Source organism: Neophocaena asiaeorientalis, unplaced genomic scaffold (genome assembly GCF_003031525.2).
Source record: "Neophocaena asiaeorientalis asiaeorientalis breed wild unplaced genomic scaffold, Neophocaena_asiaeorientalis_V1.1 scaffold146, whole genome shotgun sequence".
NCBI lineage: Eukaryota > Metazoa > Chordata > Mammalia > Artiodactyla > Phocoenidae > Neophocaena > Neophocaena asiaeorientalis.
The window spans coordinates 832,871-854,369 of record NW_020172676.1 but is presented as its reverse complement, the minus strand read 5'-3'; the positions used below and the strand labels follow the sequence as shown (position 1 = coordinate 854,369).

General features: G+C 34.6%; 1 protein-coding gene across 1 annotated transcript in view; it reads left to right on the top strand.

The window, feature by feature from the left end:
* ST8SIA4 (ST8 alpha-N-acetyl-neuraminide alpha-2,8-sialyltransferase 4) overlaps nt 1-21,499 on the top strand; it is a 103,216-nt gene that overhangs the window by 34,307 nt on the left and 47,410 nt on the right. The window contains exon 4 of the mRNA XM_024739706.1: nt 4,802-5,095. Coding sequence (XP_024595474.1) covers nt 4,802-5,095 — 294 coding nt within the window. The remainder of the gene's footprint in view (nt 1-4,801; nt 5,096-21,499) is intronic.

The window sequence follows — 21,499 nt, the reverse complement described above, 5'->3', positions numbered from 1 at the left end:
GTTTTTTGCTGATTCTGAAAGAAATCAATGTATAAGTAGTGTCAATTAAAACTCCTGTCCTGGAGTCATTTTTAAATAGTTATGCTTTTATTTTATATGTGCCATGTCCTGGGACATGTTTCCTAATCACCTTGACCTAGTTCCTTACCTCTAAGTGGAGATAATACTACTCCTTACCTCAAAGTATTGAAAAATTATTGGTTTCGAGTCTACTATCCTCACCTCAAGAAAGTCAAAGAGGCTCATAGGTTGCATGTTTCAGCTTCCCCTAGAAGTTTTGAGAGGGTAACCACAAAGCCTAAAACAAAACCAGGTATTAGAGATTCTTTGTGCTCTTTCTTGGCTCTTCAAGCTCAAAACAGGATGGGAGCAGATAGGAACCATATGCTTCCTCTGAGGGCAGAATGGAGAAGAGGTTATCTCTCATTTCATAGTCAGTTGACAAATGTGGTTCCATTGGCAACGATGGTTTGGGCTGAGGGATTTCAGTGTTAGTACAGATAAATACACAATGAGATTGGCCAACAAAAAAAAGGATGCGTTTGGAAAATTGTGTGATGGGAACTTGTCTGAACATTAACTAATGGTGAGAAAGAATAGAGATAAGGCTGTAGTGCACTCAGTATTGTTCCCTTCTCATTTAATCTATGTTGTATGTGTAAAGAAGTAATTAACCACCTCCTATATCACAGTACATGGTGTCGTCACTCAGTATTTTTCCCTTCTCATTTAATCTATGTTGTATGTGTAAAGAAGTAATTAACCACCTCCTATATCACAGTACATGGTGTCGTACCTCAGTATCTCAGATGACTAGTTCTATAGGTAGCACAAATGTGGGATACATAAACATGTAGCTAATTGAATGAGTATTATCTTATTGCTATTACTAATAATAATTGTCAAGATCATGTTTTGGCCAGGTTATATCATTGTAAATTAGCACAAATAGTAAGATAGCTGGAAAAAGAGTTCTGAGTACTGTGCAGTATTTGCGCAATGAACTCTCAAAGCATATCTGTTGAGCTATTGAAAGAGGGACCTCCTAGTTGCTTAGACTGTTGAGCCATGATTTAAGGGACATGCAGAGAATACTAACAAATCTAAGAGATATGTCTTGCTAGAGAACTGAGTGGTCTTGAGCTATTATACATGAAATAAACACATCTTTCCTTAAATAATTAAGTGAATTAAAATTTATTAAAAACATTTTATATGGCTGTGAAATAAATGAAAGTGCCTTCAGTTCTGCATAAAGGGAATGTTGAGAGGCAATCACATCTAGTTTGAGATCACAGAAGAAATTTCAGAGGTCTAGAGCAGGGGTCCGCAACCCCTGGGCCGTAGACCGCTACTGGTCCGCGGCCTGTTAGGAACTGGGCTGCACAGCAGGAGGTGAGTGGCAGTCGAGCAAGCAAAGCTTCATCTGCAGCTCCCTATCTCTCCCTATCGCTCCCCATCACTCTCATTACCGCCTGAACCATCCTCCCCCCCAACTCCATCTGTGGAAAAATTATCTTCTACGAAACCAGTCCCTGGTGTCAAAAAGGTTGGGGACCACTGGTCTAGAGTACAAGGAGCTAGCTGCCTTCCCAAGTATTTTTAATCAGTGATGGAAAATAAAAACAAACAAATTGAAAATCGGGCGGCTTAGAGTAAACAGGGAGTTTGGCCATCAGACCTAATTTTGTGTATATGTTTTCATGTTTTTGATATGTCAAAATAGTTGGTCAGTACAAAAATTTAATTTGGCTAAAGAAACAGAACTTGAGTGTATTAAATATTCTCGTGCCCTCAGTAGTTTTGACTCACAGATATCCATCATTTAAAAATTGGGCACTTCACTTTTATGAAAGAATAACATGTGAAATAATGCTTCATAAATGCTTGCTACACATTCTGGATACTTTTGATGATTGTAATCCCTGAGAAGATTTTTTGAAAAGGAAAGTTAAGAATGTGTGATTGCAAATCTATTTATAATCTTGCTCAATCAGCAGTATTGCTACTAGTAACGCTGTGAAGTTCACAAGTCTACTGAATTGCTGGAGTGTAACACAGCTGGTTGGTTATTTTGGCTTCCTTAATGCTTGCCCTGATTATGTGACATTCAGCTAATTATATGACTAGATATCTAACTCAACTACAGAGAAGTTAATTTGCTGGCCACATGTGGACATGATGTTAATCTTTCCTTCCAGTGAAAAATTAGACATAGTCACTCCAAGGAAAATGAACAAGCCGGCTGTGGAGCCAGCATAGTTCATATTTTACAGTGTGTCCTTCTGTCATGCTATTTCCAGTACCTCTGTTTCCATCCCTCACAAACTCTGGTTGGGCTGTGCTTAGGTCATAAAAACTTTACAGTAAAGCTCAGGTGGATTGATTACTCTTTGATCTCCTGGTGCTCTTTCAGTTTACATCACAGCCATTTAGCATTCTTTGACTACATCAAATATATTGGCTCCTCTCCTAGATCCAACCCTATTCTCCAGAAATATTGTTATTCTGTTCGTTTCCTTTTGCTTCCAAGGTGGAAAGTCCCTGTCTTTCAGCACCCAATTTTATTGATGACTATCTTATTAGCTCTTAAATGGCACATGGCCAGACAATCCTGTTTCAGAAACATGCTGAATCAGTCCTAAAAGAGTGGGTGTTAGCAAACATGGGTGTGGAGGGGCTTTTAAATATGTCATAAGAAAAAGTAATGAAAAGCATGAAGTAATTAAGTGATTTTTTTTCCTGAAAAGATAATTCAGTGGGATGTTATTTTGGCTTTCTTTAACAGGGTTGGCTCTGATTATTTTTATAATTATAGAGAAAATGAAGTATAGATATTTTTTCCTATGGTGGAAATCCTCTGAAAAGAATCACTGAGGAATTATTACAGCAAAAAGATCTGTCTGAAGCCATCTCCCCTGACAGGAACGTGTTAACTGTCATGTTAACAAGTGTTGTTTATTTTTTACCTGAGGAATGAGAAGTGCTTGTACCAATGTTGTTCAGAAAGCATTTCCTCACAGTATCCAAATTCATCTTATAATCAGCTTGCTTAGAATTTTAGACTATTTTTAAAGCTGGTGTGGAGCACATTTTAGGACTTCAAAAATTATCATATCCTCAGTCTTCCATGAGTTCCACTATAAGATGTTCAGTTTGCTTCTGTTCACATGTAGCTGTTCTTTCCCAGGGCAGTCCCATTCCTAATATTCTTACTGTGAGGTGAGTGAGTAATAACTAATCTCCAGTAGTGCATGGGTCATGGATAGAGACAAATAAATACTCTATCATATAATATAGTGGGTATAATTAAAGTTATATAACTTGAAATGATTGTTTCTAAATAATGTGTTAACTTTTATTTGTTTTCTCTCAGTAGGTTATCCTAGATAACATAGACTTTGCTTAATTGTGTGAGATGAAAGATACTTGTTGTGTTAGATAAATGTCAAGATCTAGGAAGTAATAAGATATATTAATTAAGAGAGATAAGGAAGGATATATAAACCAGTAATTTTAATAGCAGAGCACACACTTTACTTTCTAACTAAATTTAACTTGTTTGAGAATTTAATTAATGTGGCAAAATGCACAAGGAAGAGAAATGTGAGAAACTTTCATAATGCAGTCAAACCTGCAAAAATGCAGAAAGAGGAAATTAGTTTCTCTTCCCTTCCCTTGAAAGGCTGATATAAACAACGAAAAAGAAAAGAAAAAAATCTGTGTGTGTGAGTGTTTTCATGAATGTATAGATTCAGTTGGTTTTTCTCCAAATTAGTAAACTCTTGTTTGTTAAAAATCTAATTTTTCACTTATCAACTAATTAAAATGTGCCCTTTTTAGCAAGTTAAAATATTGTAAAATTAAAAAGCTATTTTTAAAGTTACATCAAATCCAAAGGTCTTTGTGACAGAATCAAAGAAGCATCACAAATTGGTTGAAGGCAAAATTCAAGGTGCTTTCCAAAGCTTTCTTGTAATACAGGAATGAAATCAGGTTACGAGAGTAAAATCTGACCCAGGTACTTTCTGAGGCCCTGGAGCTTTGGTAGTGAGAACAGGGCAACAAATTCTGTCCCTTCTCCACAAACGCACATGGCCTCTTAGTAGGGAAAATGGGCATTTTGAGGAACAGAAAGATATTTGATCCTATAGTAGAGGCTTTTCTGCATTAGTTAACATCTCAAAAGGCATATTAAATGTGATAACTCCATTTTTCTTCCTTTTCCTTCACATTTAGGTCTATAGAAGGCAATTACAAATATGTCTGTGGAAAACGTCATGAGTTATATTTTTCCCTTAACCTCAGGGTTAAGGGAAAAGCCATCTCCACTCACTTATGTTCATAAGCTTGTCGAAATGACTTAAGCTTGACAAGTGGTGCAGGTTGGAGTATCAGGTCAAATGTGGTTTACTTACTTATGGAACAGCATGTGGTTTAGACTGCCTACTACATGGCAGAGCTCTTGTGAATTTACCATCATAAATTCACCTATTAGGAATTCATATCATGTGGTTTTATGAAGATAACAGCAATGAGTATTCTTCGACAGCAGAGTGAATTAATATAAATGACAATTTGAGCCCCATTACTAGGAGTGCACATCTTTATTGAAGACAGCATTCCTGAATGTGTGTTGACTTACTGAAAATGTAATTTTACCAGGCAGATTATCTTTTTTTTTTTCCACCTGGTGAAAAAAGCAAATGCTCATTCCCCATTCTTCTCTTCATGCACACCATTTTAGGAGTGACTGTTTCATATTTACTTTTCATTTGTCCATTAATTTTTTCCTCTTCAGGTGTAATCTAGCCCCTGTGGTGGAGTTTGCTGCAGATGTGGGAACTAAATCAGATTTTATTACCATGAATCCATCAGTTGTACAAAGAGCATTTGGAGGCTTTCGGAATGAGAGTGACAGAGAAAAATTTGTGCATAGACTTTCCATGCTGAATGACAGTGTCCTTTGGATCCCTGCTTTCATGGTCAAAGGAGGAGAGAAGCACGTGGAGTGGGTTAATGCGTTAATCCTTAAGAATAAACTGAAAGTGCGAACTGCCTATCCATCACTGAGACTTATTCATGCTGTCAGAGGGTAAGTGTCTGGAAAGGACCAGTCTGTCCTTGGCACATGGTACATATAACTACACATTTTCGCTAGACAGGAAGGAGCCTCAATAATTTCCCAATGGATATATGTTTCCATTGTTTTATAATGGCTGCTCTGTTTACCAACTTGAATTTCGTTTATGTGCTATATTATTTTAGCTCATTCTCTTTCTTGAAAAAGCAAATATTTGAACTTGGCACTTATTTATATCTGCTCATGAAGAAACTACTGATTTTTATATTTTGCTGTGTTAAAGAGTAATAAGAATTCATAGTATAATTCATGAATTTGGGGTAAAAACTACCAACAGAAGTGCTAAATGGCTAGTGGGCAATATTGTGGAAGCTTAAATGTTAGATGTATTTAAGGAGCAATTAAGTCCCATCTGTAGTTAAGAGGCCAACTAGTGGTAGAGAAGGCTGGCTGAGATATGCCTTAATGCTTCCCCCCAGAAGTCATAGATGACATTTTTATGAATTAAGTCAACATTTCCCTTTTATTAATACAAGCTCAAAAGAAAGACCTAAGAAGCAGACTCTTGTTTAAAAGTGGTAAATGACCAAAAGGCTAAATTCAGTCATGCATACATATAAGTGTGTGAGATATGTAACACAAAGGTAAGCAATACTATATATTTATTAGATATCTACTTAATGTCAAATGCTGTAGATTCACAATGGAAGAGCTGATCACTGCTTTAAAGGAATGCATAGGCTTTATGGTAGAAACAGAGGTATGTATAGCTAGGTAAGGTATAAACAAATGGTAAAGGGGTATATTGTCCGAAGTGTAGAATTTGTTCCTTGGGTTAGCAAAGAAGTCCTAAAAATCTAAAATTTGAACTAAACTTTTAAAGCAGAAAATGATTTTAAAGAACTTTAAAGCGATTCTCGGGGGAAAAAGACAGGGAGAGAGAGAAGAAACCAGAAGGAAATGTATTGCATCATTAGAGCAAACTGAGGCAAGAAAATAATTAAATACACTGTAGACGTGTGGAATAATGGAGTCCATTGTGGTGCATTGGAATACAAAGTTGGAAAAATAACTTGTGGTCTGGTTGGGAAGATAATCATGAAGCACAATTAGATATGTGAATTTAGGAGAGTAAATCTTGTAACTACAGACTCTGTTGACAAGCAGAGATGCTAGAGATATGAAGGCCATTTAGGCTTTTGATTAATTTACTCATAAGATGATGAAGACATAGGGCAAAATCAGTGGACCTAAAAAGGATTGGGCAAGTTCAGGGGACCAAGTAAATACAATGGCTAGAACTCCTAAAAGAAAAAGCTGTCAAAACCCAGAGTTAAAAATAGTTTGCTTTATATACTGTCACTGGGACTGGACTAAGGTGTTTTCGTTTTGTTTTGTTTTGTTATTGAGATATTTTCCTTCAAGGTTTTACCATTTCCTTGTTTAAATCTTGAGACAGTTTTTTGAATTGTTAGTCTGCACGCAACTAAATTGCATTCTTATAATTAGATCCTGGTTATTCAACATTCATTCTCTTGACATTTGGCATGAATTTCCAACAAAGTAACATAAAATAATGCATTTGGAAGATAAGCAATTTTTTTAAGCAACAGAGTCCTGAAATTACAATTTGCATCTGAAAAAAAAAAGATGCGTTCTTGATAGAGAGCAGGTTCATAACATGTTGTTCTAAGAACACATCTTTTTAATTTTAAGTTTTTATTGATTACAATGTACTGCAGATATTTTTCCCAGTCTGTGGTGTGCCTTTTCACTCTCGTAATGTTGTCTTTTGATGAACAAGAATTTAATTTTAACAAAATCTAATTTGTCTATAGTTTTGCTTCTTTTAAAAATTGTGGTAAAGTTTACACATAACATAATTTACCATCTCAACCATTTTTAAGTGTACAATTTAGTGCTTTTAAGTACATTCATATTGTTGTATAACTATCACTAACATCGATATCCAGAACTCTTTTCCTTTTGCAAAACCGAAAATCTGTACTACCTGTTAAACAATTACTTCCCATTCCCTTCTCCCCCTAGTCGTTGGAAATCACGATTCTACTGTCTTTATGATTTTGACTACTCTAAGTACCTTATATAAGTGGAATCATACGGTATTAGCCTTTTTATGACTGGCTTATTTCACTTAGCATAATGTACATTGTTTCTTGTGGTTTTTTTAATTTAAATTTTATTTTGTTTGACATTAGTATAGCCACTCCTGTTCTTGTATTACCATCTTTATTTTTTTTTTGGTTTTGTGTAAGTGTATGGTGAAACATTTGAATTTCTTTCTTTTTAAAAAAAAATTATATACTTTTTGAGATATTTATTGTCTAGCAAATTGGTTTATTATTATGGTGAACCTAAAAAATAACATATCTGACATAGTGAAGTGTATTTTTGTTATGTTTCTTTTTTCTTATCAGTCATCCATTTTATATACATCAGTGTATACATGTCAATCCCAATCGCCCAATTAATCACACCACCACCACCACCACCACCACTGCTTTCCCCCCTTGGTGTCCATATGTTTGTTCTCTACATCTGTGTCTTAATTTCTCTCCTGCAAGCCAGTTCATCTGTACTATTTTTCTAGGTTCCACATATATGCGTTAATATACGATATTTATTTTTCTCTTTCTGACTTACTTCACTTTGTATGACACTCTCTAGATCCATCCACGTCTCTACAAATCACCCAATTTCGTTCCTTTTTATGGCTGAGTAATATTCCATTGTGTATATGTACCATATCTTCTTTATCCATTCATCTGTCGATGGGCATTTAGGTTGCTTCCATGTCCTAGCTATTGTAAATAGTGCTGAAATGAACATTGGGGTGAATGTGTCTTTTTGAATTATGGTTTTCTCTGGGTATAGCCCAGTAGTGGGATTGCTGCATCATATGGTAATTCTATGTTTAGTTCTTTAAGGAACCTCCATACTGTTCTCCATAGTGGCGGGATCAATTTACATTCCCACCAACAGTGCAAGAGTTCCCTTTTCTCCACATCCTCTCCAGCATTTGTTGTTTGTAGATTTTCTGATGATCCCCATTCTAACTGGTGTGAGGTGATACCTCACTGTAGTTTTGATTTGCATTTCTCTAATAGTTAGTGATGTTGAGCAGCTTTTCATGTGCTTCTTGGCCATCTTTATGTCTCCTTTGGAGAAAAGTCTATTTTGGTCTTCTGCCCAGTTTTGGATTGGGATGTTTGTTTTTTTAATATTGAGCTGCATGAGCTGTTTATATATTTTGGAGAGTAATCCTTTATCTGATGATTCATTTGCAAATATTTTCACCCATTCTGAGGGTTGTCTTTTTGTCTTGTTTATGGTTTCCTTTGCTGTACAAAAGCTTTTAAGTTTCATTAGGTACCATTTGTTTATTTTTATTTCCATTACTATAAGAGGTGGATCAAAAAATATCTTGCTGTGATTTATGTCAAAGAGTGTTCTTCCTATGTTTTCCTCTAAGAGTTTTATAGTGTCCGGTCTTACATTTAGGTCTCTAATCCATTTTGAGTTTATTTTTGTGTATGGTGTTAGGGAGTGTTCTAATTTCATTCTTTTACATGTAGCTGTCCAGTTTTCCCAGCACCACTTATTGAAGAGACTGTCTTTTCTCCACTGTATATCCTTGCCTCCTTTGTCATAGATTAGTTGCCCATAGGTGCGTGGCTTTTTCTCTGGGCTTTCTATCTTGTTCCATTGATCTATGTTTCTGTTTTTGTGCCAGTACAGTATTGTCTTGATTACTGTAGCTTTGTAGTATAGTCTGAAGTCAGGGAGTCTGATTCCTCCAGCTCCGTTTTTTTCCCTCAAGACTGCTTTGGCTATTTGGGGTCTTTTGTGTCTCCATACAAATTGTAAGACTTTTTGTTCTAGTTCTGTAAAAACTTTGGTAAGTTGATAGGGATTGCATTGAATCTGTAGATTGCTTTAGGTAGCATAGTCATTTCCACAATATTGATTCTTCCAATCCAAGAACATGGTATATCTCTCCATCTGTTGGTATCATCTTTAATTTCTTTCATCAGTATCTTATAGTTTTCTGCATACAGGTCTTTTGTCTCCCTAGGTAGGTTTATTCCTAGGTATTTTATTCTTTTTGTTGCAGTGGTAAATGGGAGTGTTTCCTTAATTTCTCTTTCAGATTTTTCATCATTAGTGTATAGGAATGCAAGAGATTTCTGTGCATTAATTTTGTATCCTGCTACTTTACCAAATTCATTGATTAGCTCTAGTAGTTTTCTGGTGGCATCTTTAGGATTCTCTATGTGTAGTATCATGTCATCTTCAAACAGTGACAGTTTTACTTCTTCTTTTCAAATTTGTATTTCTTTTTCTTCTCTCATTGCTGTGGCCAGGACTTCCAAAACTATGTTGAATATGAGTGGTGAGACTGTTTCCTTGTTAATTTTCTGTTTGGATGATCTGTCCATTGGTGTAAGTGAGGTGTTAAAGTCCCCCACTATTATTCTGTTACTGTCGACTTCCTCTTTTAGAGCTGTTAGCAGTTGCCTTATGTATTGAGGTTCTCCTATGTTGGGTGCATATGTATTTATAATTGTTATGTCTTCTTCTTGGTTTTTTCCCTTGATCATTATGTAGTGTCCTTCCTTGTCTCCTGTAACATTCTTTATTTTAAAGTCTATTTTGTCTGATATGAATACTGCTACTCCAGCTTTCTTTTGATTTCCATTTGCATGGAATATCTTTTTCCATCCACTCACTTTCAGTCTGTATGTGTCCCTAGGTCTGAATTGGGTGTCTTGTAGACAGCATATATATGGGTCTTGTTTTCGTATCCATTCAGGAAGCCTGTGTCTTATGGTTCAAGCATTTAATCCATTCACGTTTAAGGTAATTATCGATAGGTATGTTCCTATTACCATTTTCTTAATTGTTTTGGGTTTGTTTTTGGAGGTCCTTTTCTTCTCTTGTGTTTCCCACTTAGAGAAGTTCGTTTAGCATTTGTCTGTAGAGCTGGTTTGGTGGTGCTGAATTCTCTTAGCTTTTGCTTGCCTGTAAAGCTTTTGATTTCTCCATTGAATCTGAGTGAGGTCCTTGCTGGGTAGGGTAATCTTGTTTGTAGGTTCTTCCCTTTCATCATTTTAAATATGTCATGCCACTCCCTTCTGGCTTTTAGAGTTTCTGCTGAGAAATCATCTGTTAACCTTATGGGTGTTCCCTTGTATGTTATTTGTTATTTTTCCCTTGCTTCTTTCAATAATTTTTCTTTGTCTTTAATTTTTGTCAGTTTGATTATGCTGTGTCTTGGCGTGTTTCTCCTTGGATTTATCCTGTATGGCACTCTCTGTGCTTCCCGGACTTGGGTGGCTATTTCCTTTCCCATGTTAGGGAAGTTTTCGACTATAATGTCTTCAAATATTTTCTCTGGTCCTTTCTCTTTCCCTTCTCTTTCTGGGACCCCTATAATGCGAATGTTGTTGCATTTAATGTTGTCCCAGAGGTCTCTTAGGCTGTATTCATTTCTTTTCATTCTTTTTTCTTTATTCTGTTCCGCAGCAGTGAATTCCACCATTTTGTCTTCCAGGTCACTTATCCGTTCTTCTGCCTCAGTTATTCTGCTATTGATTCCTTCTGGTGTAGTTTCCACTTCTGTTATTGTACTGTTCACCTCTGTTTGTTTGTTCTTTAATTCTTTTACATCTTTGTTAAACGTTTCTTGCATCTTCTCTATCTTTGCCTCCATTCTTCTTCCAAGGTCATGGATCATCTTCACTATCATTATTCTGAATTTTTTTTCTGGGTGATTGCCTGTCTCCATTGCATTTAGTTGTTTTTCTGGGGTTTTATCTTGTTCCTTCATCTGGTACATAGCCCTCTGCCTTTTCATCTTGTCTATCTTCCTGTGAATGTGGTTTTTGTTCCACAGGCTGCAGGATTGTAGTTCTTCTTGCTTCTGCTGTCTGCCCTCTGGTGGATGAGGCTATGCAAGAGGCTTGTGGAAGTTTCCTAATGGGTGGTGGGTAGAGCTGGCTGTTGCTCTGGTGGGCAGAGCTCAGTAAAACTTTAATCTGCTTGTCGGCTCTGGATGGGGCTGGGTTCCCTTCCTGTTGGTTGTTTGGCCTCAAGCAATGCAACACTTGAGCCTACCCAGGGCTCTTTGTTGGGGCTAATGGCAGACTCTGGGAGGGCTCATGCCAATGAGTACTTCCCAGAACTCCTGCCAGTGTCCTTGTCCCTTGGTGAGCCACAGCTGCCCCCCGCCTCTGCAGGAGACCCTGCAACACTAGCAGGTAGGTCTGGCTCAGTCTCCTAGGGGGTCACTGCTCCTTCCCCTGGGTCCCAACACGCACACTACTTTGTGTGTGCCCTCCAAGAGTGGAGTTTCTGTTTCCCCCAGTCCTGCCGAAGTCCTGCAGTCAGATCCCACTAGCCTTCAAAGTTTGATTCTCTAGGAATTCCTCCTCCCATTGCCCCCAGTTTGGGAAGCCTGACGTGTGGCTCAGAACCTTCACTCCAGTGGGTGGACTTCTGTGGTGTAAGTGTTCTCCAGGTTGTGAGTCACCCATACAGCAGTTATGGGATTTGATTTTATTGTGATAGCGCCCCTCCTACTGTCTCATTGTGGCTTCTCCTTTGTCTTTGCATGTGGGGTTTCTTTTTTGGTGAATTCCAGTGTCTTCCTGTCGATGATTGTTCAGCAGCCAGTTGTGATTCCAGTGTTCTTGAAAGAGGGAGTGAGAGCATGTCCTTCTACTCTGCCTTCTTGAACCAATCTGGAAACATTTGAATTTCTTTCTCATTTCCTTTGTGTGTATTGTAGAGCTGTTTTCTTTGTGGTTACCATGGGGATTTCATTTAAAATCCTAAAGTTATAACACTCTTATTTGAATTTACACCAGCTTAACTTTAATGACATACAAAATGTTCTTTCCCCACCCCTTTCCATTGTTGACATCACAAAATTATGTTTGTATATATAGTGTGTCCCAAAACATAAACTAATAATTTTTTTAATGCATTAGTGTCCTAAATTATGTAGAAAACAAGACTTGGAGTTATAAACCAAAGTTACAGTAATACTAGATTTTACACTAATGATTTTTTTAATGTATTAGTCTCCTAAATTATGTAGAAACAAATGAAAAAATAGTTATGAATCCTTGTTGCAGTAATACTAGCTTTTATAATTGCCCATGCATTTACCTTTAATGAGATGTTTATTTTTCCACACATCTTCTTTTTTGATATGTTAAAAGTTGAGTATCATTGATTCATAGAAAAATAAAGAAGTCACTCTGTCCTATCTTACACACACACACACACACACACACACACACTCACTCTAACACACACATACAAATATATATACACACATACACACACACTCCAGTGATATCTTATTAAGGTTAAAATAAATATTTTGAAGTACTCCTTGACTATAGGAAACTAATAAGAAAATTTAAGATTACTGTGGATTAGTACTTTTTTTAATAGACTATTTTTAGAACAGTTTTATGTTGACAGAAAAAATTGAGAAGATGGTGCAGAGATTTTCCATATACTCCCTGCCTCCACACATGCATAGTCTCCCACATTGTCAACATCTTCCACCAGAGACCTACATTTGTTACAGTTAATGAACCTACACTGAAACATTATTATCACCCAAAGTCCATAATTTACACTACAGTTCACTCTTAGTTGTACATTCCATGTGTTTTGACAGATGTTAAATGACATGTATCCACCATTATAGTATCTTATAAAGTAGTTTCACTGCTCTAAAAATCCTCTGTGTTCAGACTCTTCATTCCTCTCTCCTCATTAACCCATAGCAAGCATTGATCCTTTTACTGTCTCCATAGTTTTGCCTTTTCCCAAATGTCGTATTGTTGGAATCATACAGTATATAGCCTTTTCACATTGGTTTCTTTCACTTAGTAATATATGTTTAAGTTTCTTCCATGTCTTTTCATGGCTTGATTACTCATTCCTTTTTAGAGTTTAATAATATTCCATTGTTTGGATGTACCAGTTTGTTTATCCATTCACCTATTTCTTCCAAGTTTTGGCAATTATGAATAAAGCTGCTGAAAACATCTGTGTGCAGGTTTTTTGGGTGGACATAGTTTTCAACTCATTAGATTGCTGGACCTTATGATGAGTATGTTTAGTGTTGTAAGAAATTGATAAACTGTCTTCCAAAGTGGCTGTACCATTTTATACTCACACTAGTAATGATTGAGAGTTCCTGTTGCTCTGCATCCTCACTGGCACTTGGTGTTTTCACTGTCATTTTGGTGATTTTGGTCATTCTAATAGGTATATAGTGATATTTAATTGTTTTAATTTACATTTCTTTTATGACATATGATGTGGAACATCTTTTAATATGCTTATTTGCCATCTGTATCTCTTCTTTAGTGAGGTATATGTTGAAGTCTTTGGCCCATTAATTTAGTCAAGTTGTTGGTTTTCTTACTGGAGAGTTTCTTGTATATTTTAGATAACTGTCCTTTATCAGATATGTCTTTTGCAAATATTTTCCCCCATACCATTGCTTGTCTTTTCATTCTGTTCACATTGTCTTAATGAAGTCCAGCTTATCAATTATTTCTTTCATTGATTGCACCTTTGGTATTGTATCTAAAAAGTCATCACCAAACCCAGAGATATCTAGATTGTCTTATATATTATCTTCTAAGTGTTTTATAGTTTTGCACTCTACATTTAGATCTGTGATCCATTTTGAGTTAATTTTTGTGAAAGGTGTAAAGTTCTTTGTCAAGATTCATTTTTTTAATGGGAATGGACGATAGTTCCAGCACCATTTGTTAAAAGACTGCCTTTTCTGTATTACCTTTACTTCTTTCTGAAACATCAATTGACTATATTTATGGGGGTCTATTTCTGGGCTCTTCATGTGTCATTTGATCTATTTGTCTATTCTTTGCCAGCACCATATTTTCCTGATTACTGTAGCTTTATAGTAAGTCTTGAAGTTGGGTAGTGTCAGTCCTCTGATTTTGTTCCTCCATCAATATTGTGTTGAGTATTCTGGGTCTTTGCATCTCTGCATAAATGTTGAAATTAGTACTTTCGTTCCTTAGATTCTGGTTTATATTTCTCCATTTACTACCAACAGCAAAACAATAAGAAGCATGGTTGAAATAGAGCATTTTCAGTAAATTAGAATCTAGATAGGATTATATATGATTAACAACCGTGAATTCATATCACCCTTTTACATTTATTTTAAATATAGAAAGTGCAGAACCTTTTACTAATTAGTTCATCAATACTCTCTTATGTTTTGTCTTATTTACTTTTCTTCCATAAACATTATAAATATAAACTGTTTCACTATTTCCTAAACAGTTTATTCCAAAGAACAACAGGGCCAAACTTCTGACTACTGGTGAAGTTAATGGTATGCTTTCATTTGATTACTATATTTTAGGTATTTTTGAGAAGACTTATTTTGAATTCTCCAGAAAGAACTTAACTTGCAACTTTCCTGCTTACACATCTACATCTTTCCCCTAAAGGTCAAGTGATTGAGTTCTAAACGGCGGCCCAGGGTATAAAAAGTAGCTCTAAATTTGCCTTTCACCTTTCAAATACGTTGGAAATTTGTACTCATGATGTATGTGAAAGGTAATATCATTTATGGAACTAGTGAAATTAACACATTAATACATGCAAATGTAGCATTTCAACATAATGTTTAAGCTACTAAAACTCAGAAAGAAAATAAGGAAGTGGGAACACTGATGAAACAAAGATGATTCACATGATATGAAAGCAAGAGCAAAATCCCCAAAGATCTATTCTTTAAGTATCTTTTTTACGTCTCTGAAACCCTGTGGTTAATACAATTCAGGAAAATAGTTTAGAGAGTTTCATATCCTCTGTTGATTAGTAGAGTTTTTTGTCTCTCGTGACAGATCTTCGTGCAGTCCATGCGTTTTACAGTGCACGTAATCACAATGTTAAAGTGCAAAGGTCCTTCCAAATACTGCAGTTACAAGTAGAAAGTTTAAGTGATTTGGAAAGCAAAAAAGTCCTTGAACACTAGGAGAATCCTTTAGTTTTCATATCGTCAAGCCTCATCATTTAAACTTTTTCCTCTCCGAAAATCTTGATGGCTTACCAACTTTAAGCATCCATTTAATTGTAGATTTTTTCAAGCTCTGAAAATATAACCATCAATCACAAAACTCAATGATGTTTTTTAATGTATGGTCATTCTTCCCAAGCCATGTTAAGTGAAACAGGAAGGGAAGGTACTGCAAGATTCTAATTTTAAAACAATCTTACCAAATAATGAAAGAGTAGCCTAATGGGGACACATTTTTAAAACTCTAGTTACAAATTAAAGTGAATACATCAATGTATTACACTGGTTTAGGATTGCAAGCTTTTCATTCGTGTTTATTCAGAAGCCCCACATGTCCAATATTAATATTATTATTTTGTAATTTTCTTGTGAAGAATGGAACAATTTTCATAAGACTTTAAGAGTGAAGAGGAATTTTTGAAACATTAAAATGATTTGTTGAAACTTTAAAAATGTGTGACTACAAGATATAAAAATCAAGGTTTTTTCTTTATACATTGATAACAAAATTATCAACGTATAACCTAAAATCTGAAAAAAACATTTAACCCAATGATGTAATTTAATATGCAATTAAATTATTATATAAGATGTATTAAAATATATTTTTACAAAATAGATAATGTTAGACAAAAATATTATAGTTACTATAATTTGATTCATAATAGTCAAGTGCTGTTTTTTATAATGGGATGGTTATATTTTATTTTCTCATTTTTTTAACATGGTATAAGAAAAATTAAACAGTGCACAAAGTAGATCATCAGTTCCACTACCAACTACCATAGATAATTTCTTAAGAATTCTTTCAGTGGAACATATGTATATGTATAACTGATTCCCTTTGTTATAAAGCAGAAACTAACACACCATTGTAAAGCAATTATACTCCAATAAAGATGTTAAAAAAAAAAGAATTCTTCCAGGAAATAGACAAATATATAAGCATTTTTAAAATTATATTTTATATGCATAAATATATTATATGTAAACTGTTCTAGATTAGAATCATGTGTACTCTTCTGCATTTTTTTTGAAGTTTGTACTTTGGGGAGTTTGCTCTTGCAGTTCTCATCTCTATTCCCTTATATTATAATGCTCTTATCTCTACTCAGATATCTATACTAGAGCTTAATTGATTTAAACTTTAGATTTCTTTATAATTAGTTCTGGAAAAAATATTCAAACAATTCTATTTGAAATCTTTGCCCCTTGGCAAATATTATGAACTATATTAAAGTATTTAAACCAAAGATAAAATATCTCCCTTAATTATTTTATAAATTTTTATGATCCATTAGTTTTATTATTTTAATGTTACTGTAACAAAAATGATGTCTTTGCCCTATTTTGTCACCACATTCTAATTATTAATTTGTTTTAATATAAATATTCCTATAATAGGAACTATACTTATTAAAATGACAAGCTAATACTTTGTTTTAATCAGGATAAATACTTGGATTGAGAATTCACTGGTCATCATTGAGATTGATAAAAATACATAGTGTTCAGTGATGTCACCTCCTTCATAGTTAATATTTCTAGAGTTATCCAACAATTTTGTAAACAAACATCTTCACCAAAATGAGTTTTAAGGAAAGGATAAATTCAATTCATATAGATTTTAAAAATTTCTATACGAGTTCTACTTCTTTCTTCTTTATCTTTTAGGTTAGAATACATATGCTACCCTTGTATTTGACAAATCTTCCAAATTTTTTTTATTAGAGGGATAATTTTACAACTACAAAAGAAATGTGCAAGTGTGAGATAAGTTGACTATATGACTGCTTTAAATTTCCTTGGAATTAAGAATTTCATTTGAAATGCTTGATATAACCCTCATGACCTACAGCAATGTTTCTCAAATTGGAGTTCACAGATGTATTTTGCTGGTTCTGAGAAAAAATATTCTTACTCCCTTTAAAACGTGTTTTTACATTGATCCAAGCTGAGAACACTGGCTTACAGAATTTTTAAGAATGACTTAAAAGTTTGATCAAAGAAGGTCAAAACAAACCCTTCTCATTCTGACCACAGACAAGACTATTTACAATCTTGAGTCTCAGATTTGTAGCCTTTGAATTGTGGGTATTGACATAAATAATCATTTAGATCCCTTGGGCTTTGAGTTTCACTGGTTCTGTACTTTAGTTGTTCTTACTCACATGAATATTCAAAATGCCACAAACATTTGTACTTAATTTTCATAAACGTCCTCAGGAATATCTTCTCTATAACCTAAAGGAGGTTCATTTAACTTTTGATCATCACTAACTGAAGTAGATTACTAAAATATTCCTGCTTTAAAGTCTGGAATTTAAATATTGTCTAGGAATTTGAATATTCTTTGCGTTCTTCAAGCCCATAATTAAGCTAACCCACCCTCACTAAATGTTTCCTGTTTACAGTAAAAATACACACAGGCAAACACACACACATATACACACACAAATATGTATATATGCATGTGTATATATATATATGTATATAAGTAGGTATAGAAGAGATAAGTATATATCTTTGTTATGGGGCCATTCATTCTATTGAAGTTATTCTTTCTTTGGATTTCTACAATTATTAAATTTTTAAAAAGCATAGATCTTTCTATAAATGCAAATTATGGAAAATTATTTCTGGAGAAGTGTTTATTTGTTGCATATATGAAAAGTAAAAGCGTACACATATGCTATATATTACTCACAAAATACAGTATTTAATATACTATTCGGATCTTGCATATATTTACAAACTATATAATGTATAATACACAGTTATATAATACAGTATACTAGTGATATATATATATATATATATATAACAACTTATTCCATGCAAGTTGCTCTGTTAGACCATGAGTGTATCAAACAATATTCAATAATACATTGTCTTTTTTTATAATGATGATACATTGTTGATTTATATTCAACATGTCCTCGCTTGGATTTTCAAAAATTGATTTGCCATACTTAATATACAGCAAATCTCCCACTCTATATTTATGTTTTTGGCTATCTTGAATTTATTATTTCTAGTAATTTCATCTTGTATTGGGAGACTAAGTATTCTTTTATACTATTACTGTGTCTAAATAACTTGAATTTTTTCCTCTTATTCAAAATATAAGATAATATTCTAATTAATCTGAATATTTCATGTCCAGTGTACTCATTTCTTCATTTTTGTTATTAAATAAAATTATGTTGAGCAATGGGATATCCCTTAATGTAACCTCCTAAGTTTCCCAGGGTTTTACTGAATCACTGATGTTTTCTTTTATCATTCAGCCTGTAAACTAGCTGAGTATTTGATTCTCAATGTAATGATCAAGTTCATAATTCTTAGCTTGTAGATTTCAATGTAGGAAGGAATAACAAGCCTTACAGAAATTATATCAAGTGACATCTCTAGCTCACCTCCTATCTGTGTAGCTGTCAGTCTGTTGTAAAATATTTTATTGGTCAAGTATACTTTTCTATTAAAAGAAAAGAAGCACACATTAGTTTCTTTGTTACAGTGCATGATTTTCTATACGATTCTTACAAATAAACAGGTTGTATTTTCATACATCTTCCAGCATCAACTTTTATTCCAGTTTTAAGACTAACACAAAAATACCGTATCTCAGACTTTAGTTTCTGAACTTATACTTCAGATGTGAAAATTTGCCACTTTTAAATGAGTATAGAGATAAAAGGCTGTATAAAATTAGGTTGATCCTCTGCAGGCTAAATTCATATGAATGGCATGTACTTGCAGAAGAAGTTGAATCAGACCAGGCTTCCAGTAGAATCCCTGGTAAAAATATAAGCTGAAACAGACCATTAGTAGACTTCAGGAAATTTGAGTAAATTACCTCTGTTATTCAAGTGGATTATTTTAGAGTATTGAATCAACTCAAAGTTGCATAAGGAAAAGCAATTTTAAAAAACAACTTTGAAAATGGAGAGATTCACTCCAAATGCTTTCTGAAAATGGCTTACTTGTTTTAAATTTAGTCTTATTCCAAAAACATTTCCATATGGTTTCCATTTTGACTAATGAGCAACACAGCTGTAATACTTCTTTATAAAACGTGTGTCCTTCATTAATGCTTTTGAGTAGCTAGAAACTGCTTAATAGGTATTTTAAACCTCATGATATTTCCATGATGGAATATTTCTTCCCTCACTGGGGACTCTGATATCCACCCTTCTGCACTGCAATGTTTCTTGATATCTTAATCTAGTTACCCTTGAGTCATGGTATTATTTTCTAGCAGCTCCCATCATTCATATTTCATTGTGGAATATGAAAATACAAATGGCTTGTATCTGAGAAGTCATTCATAGGTGTATGGCCCAAACAGGACCCTGTGGGAAACAGACCTGCCAGGCTGCCCTTAGCCAACATGTTTCCCAATTCTTGGTTCTCTCTCATTGAGATGAAAAGCTTTTGCAAAGTATTTAGAGTGTCTTCTGAGGAGTGCGGAAGCCTTCATGGCACTCAGTGATATTGACATATCCTGGGGTTTCTCCTTGGTATGCTTTATTTTCTCTTCTCTACCTAGGTCATTTCTACTTCTTCAGTTTAAAGGTTAGTTCCAGTTGGGCACAGTTCCTCACTCTCATTCCTTTCTCTGAAATTAACCTGGGTATCCTTTCTCTGTATTCTCTTCACAAGGGATGTATGTTTCAAACAGAACAGTCATCAAAATGTATGATTATTTTTTTCTCTGTCTTTTTATATTGTATATTTCATGAGAGAAAAGGTTGATTTATTCATCCCTTTATATACCTAAGAAAAAGTATGAAAGCCCTGTGTTTGCTATGGTGGGGCCTGGGGCCCAGGTGCAAGGGGGTAGAGAATGGAGTCATGAAAAAAGGGCAAAATTGTGCTGGAAAAAGACTTTGAAGTTTGGTTTAGGATTAGTTATTGAGAGCAATCAAAGAAGCAAGGCAGCAAGCAGAAGGGAGGAAAGGGTTTTTTAAAATAAATCTGGGTACCACTGGAAATCACATTAACTATTCAGCTTATGTTGAAACAGAAGGAAACCATGCCAGTAAGAAGGCTTGAATCTCAAATAATGAGGATAGAATGTGAATAACTTGTCTTTGCAGCAATTTACTAATTAATCAACTGGTATATATCAAGAACCAACTTGGGCCCAGTATTCACAACACTGTGAAAGCAATGCTTACTAAATTTTACCTACCTAAGTTGTTAGGATCAAAATATAAGTTCTAATTAAAAAGTAACTGGATCATAATAATAAAGTGTGACACTTGGGAACATCCAGACTGAACATATACAAACTCATCCTGGCCACCTGAGAAAACTGCCTTTGTTCCATAATTTTTTTTTTTTTTTTTTTTTTAATGCGGTACGCAGGCCTCTCACTGCTGTGGCCTCTCCCGTTGCGGAGCACAGGCTCCGGACGCGCAGGCTCAGTGGCCATGGCTCACGGGCCCAGCCGCTCCGCGGCATGTGGGATCTTCCCGGACCGGGGCACGAACCCGTGTCCCCTGCATCGGCAGGCGGACTCTCAACCACTGCGCCACCAGGGAAGCCCTGTTCCATAATTTAATAACTTAATGTTATTCAATTATTATCTTTCAAAAATCTCTCTATATATATATATTTATTTATTATGATGCTTTCTAGAAGAAAATGGTTATTTCAAACATGTTAGCCGAGGAAAGAAATTTATTTTCATCATTTTTTAAAATTCATATACTGACATTTAGTATTCAGAACAAAGGTTTATACTGCTATATTTAAGAGCTACAGGAAAAATTCATGAATTTACTTCATGGATTGTATTCATTACATGCTTTTTGTTCTTTTATTGCCTTTCTACTCTCAAGACCCAATCTTGTAATGAGTGGTAGGAAGTACATAGATAACTTTAGAAATTCCCTTGTTTCTCTGACCTTTAAGGAAGACTAACACTGATCAGTATGCAAAATGTCTTGAATTGAATTCAATATGAATATCTTGAATTAATCTGCATAAAGCTATTGTAATTTAAATCCAAGTGATCTGGAAGTGACCACATTCAGAGATTTCTTATATCCATTAGAATAATTAGTTGTGAATTTAAAATAAAAGGCAAATATATAATAATAAATTTTTAAACAGTGCGTATGACTAGATACAGTCTAAGTTGGCTGAGGAATTGTTCTTGAATCAGGTATCCCAAAAATCTTTTAAAATTTACAGTTTCTTAGCTCCTCAGAATAATTTAGATGTGGTTTAACTTGAAGGAAATAGTTTAGGTTAAGTGTTTGCATTTGTTTGATCATAGTCAGCTAACTCTAGCT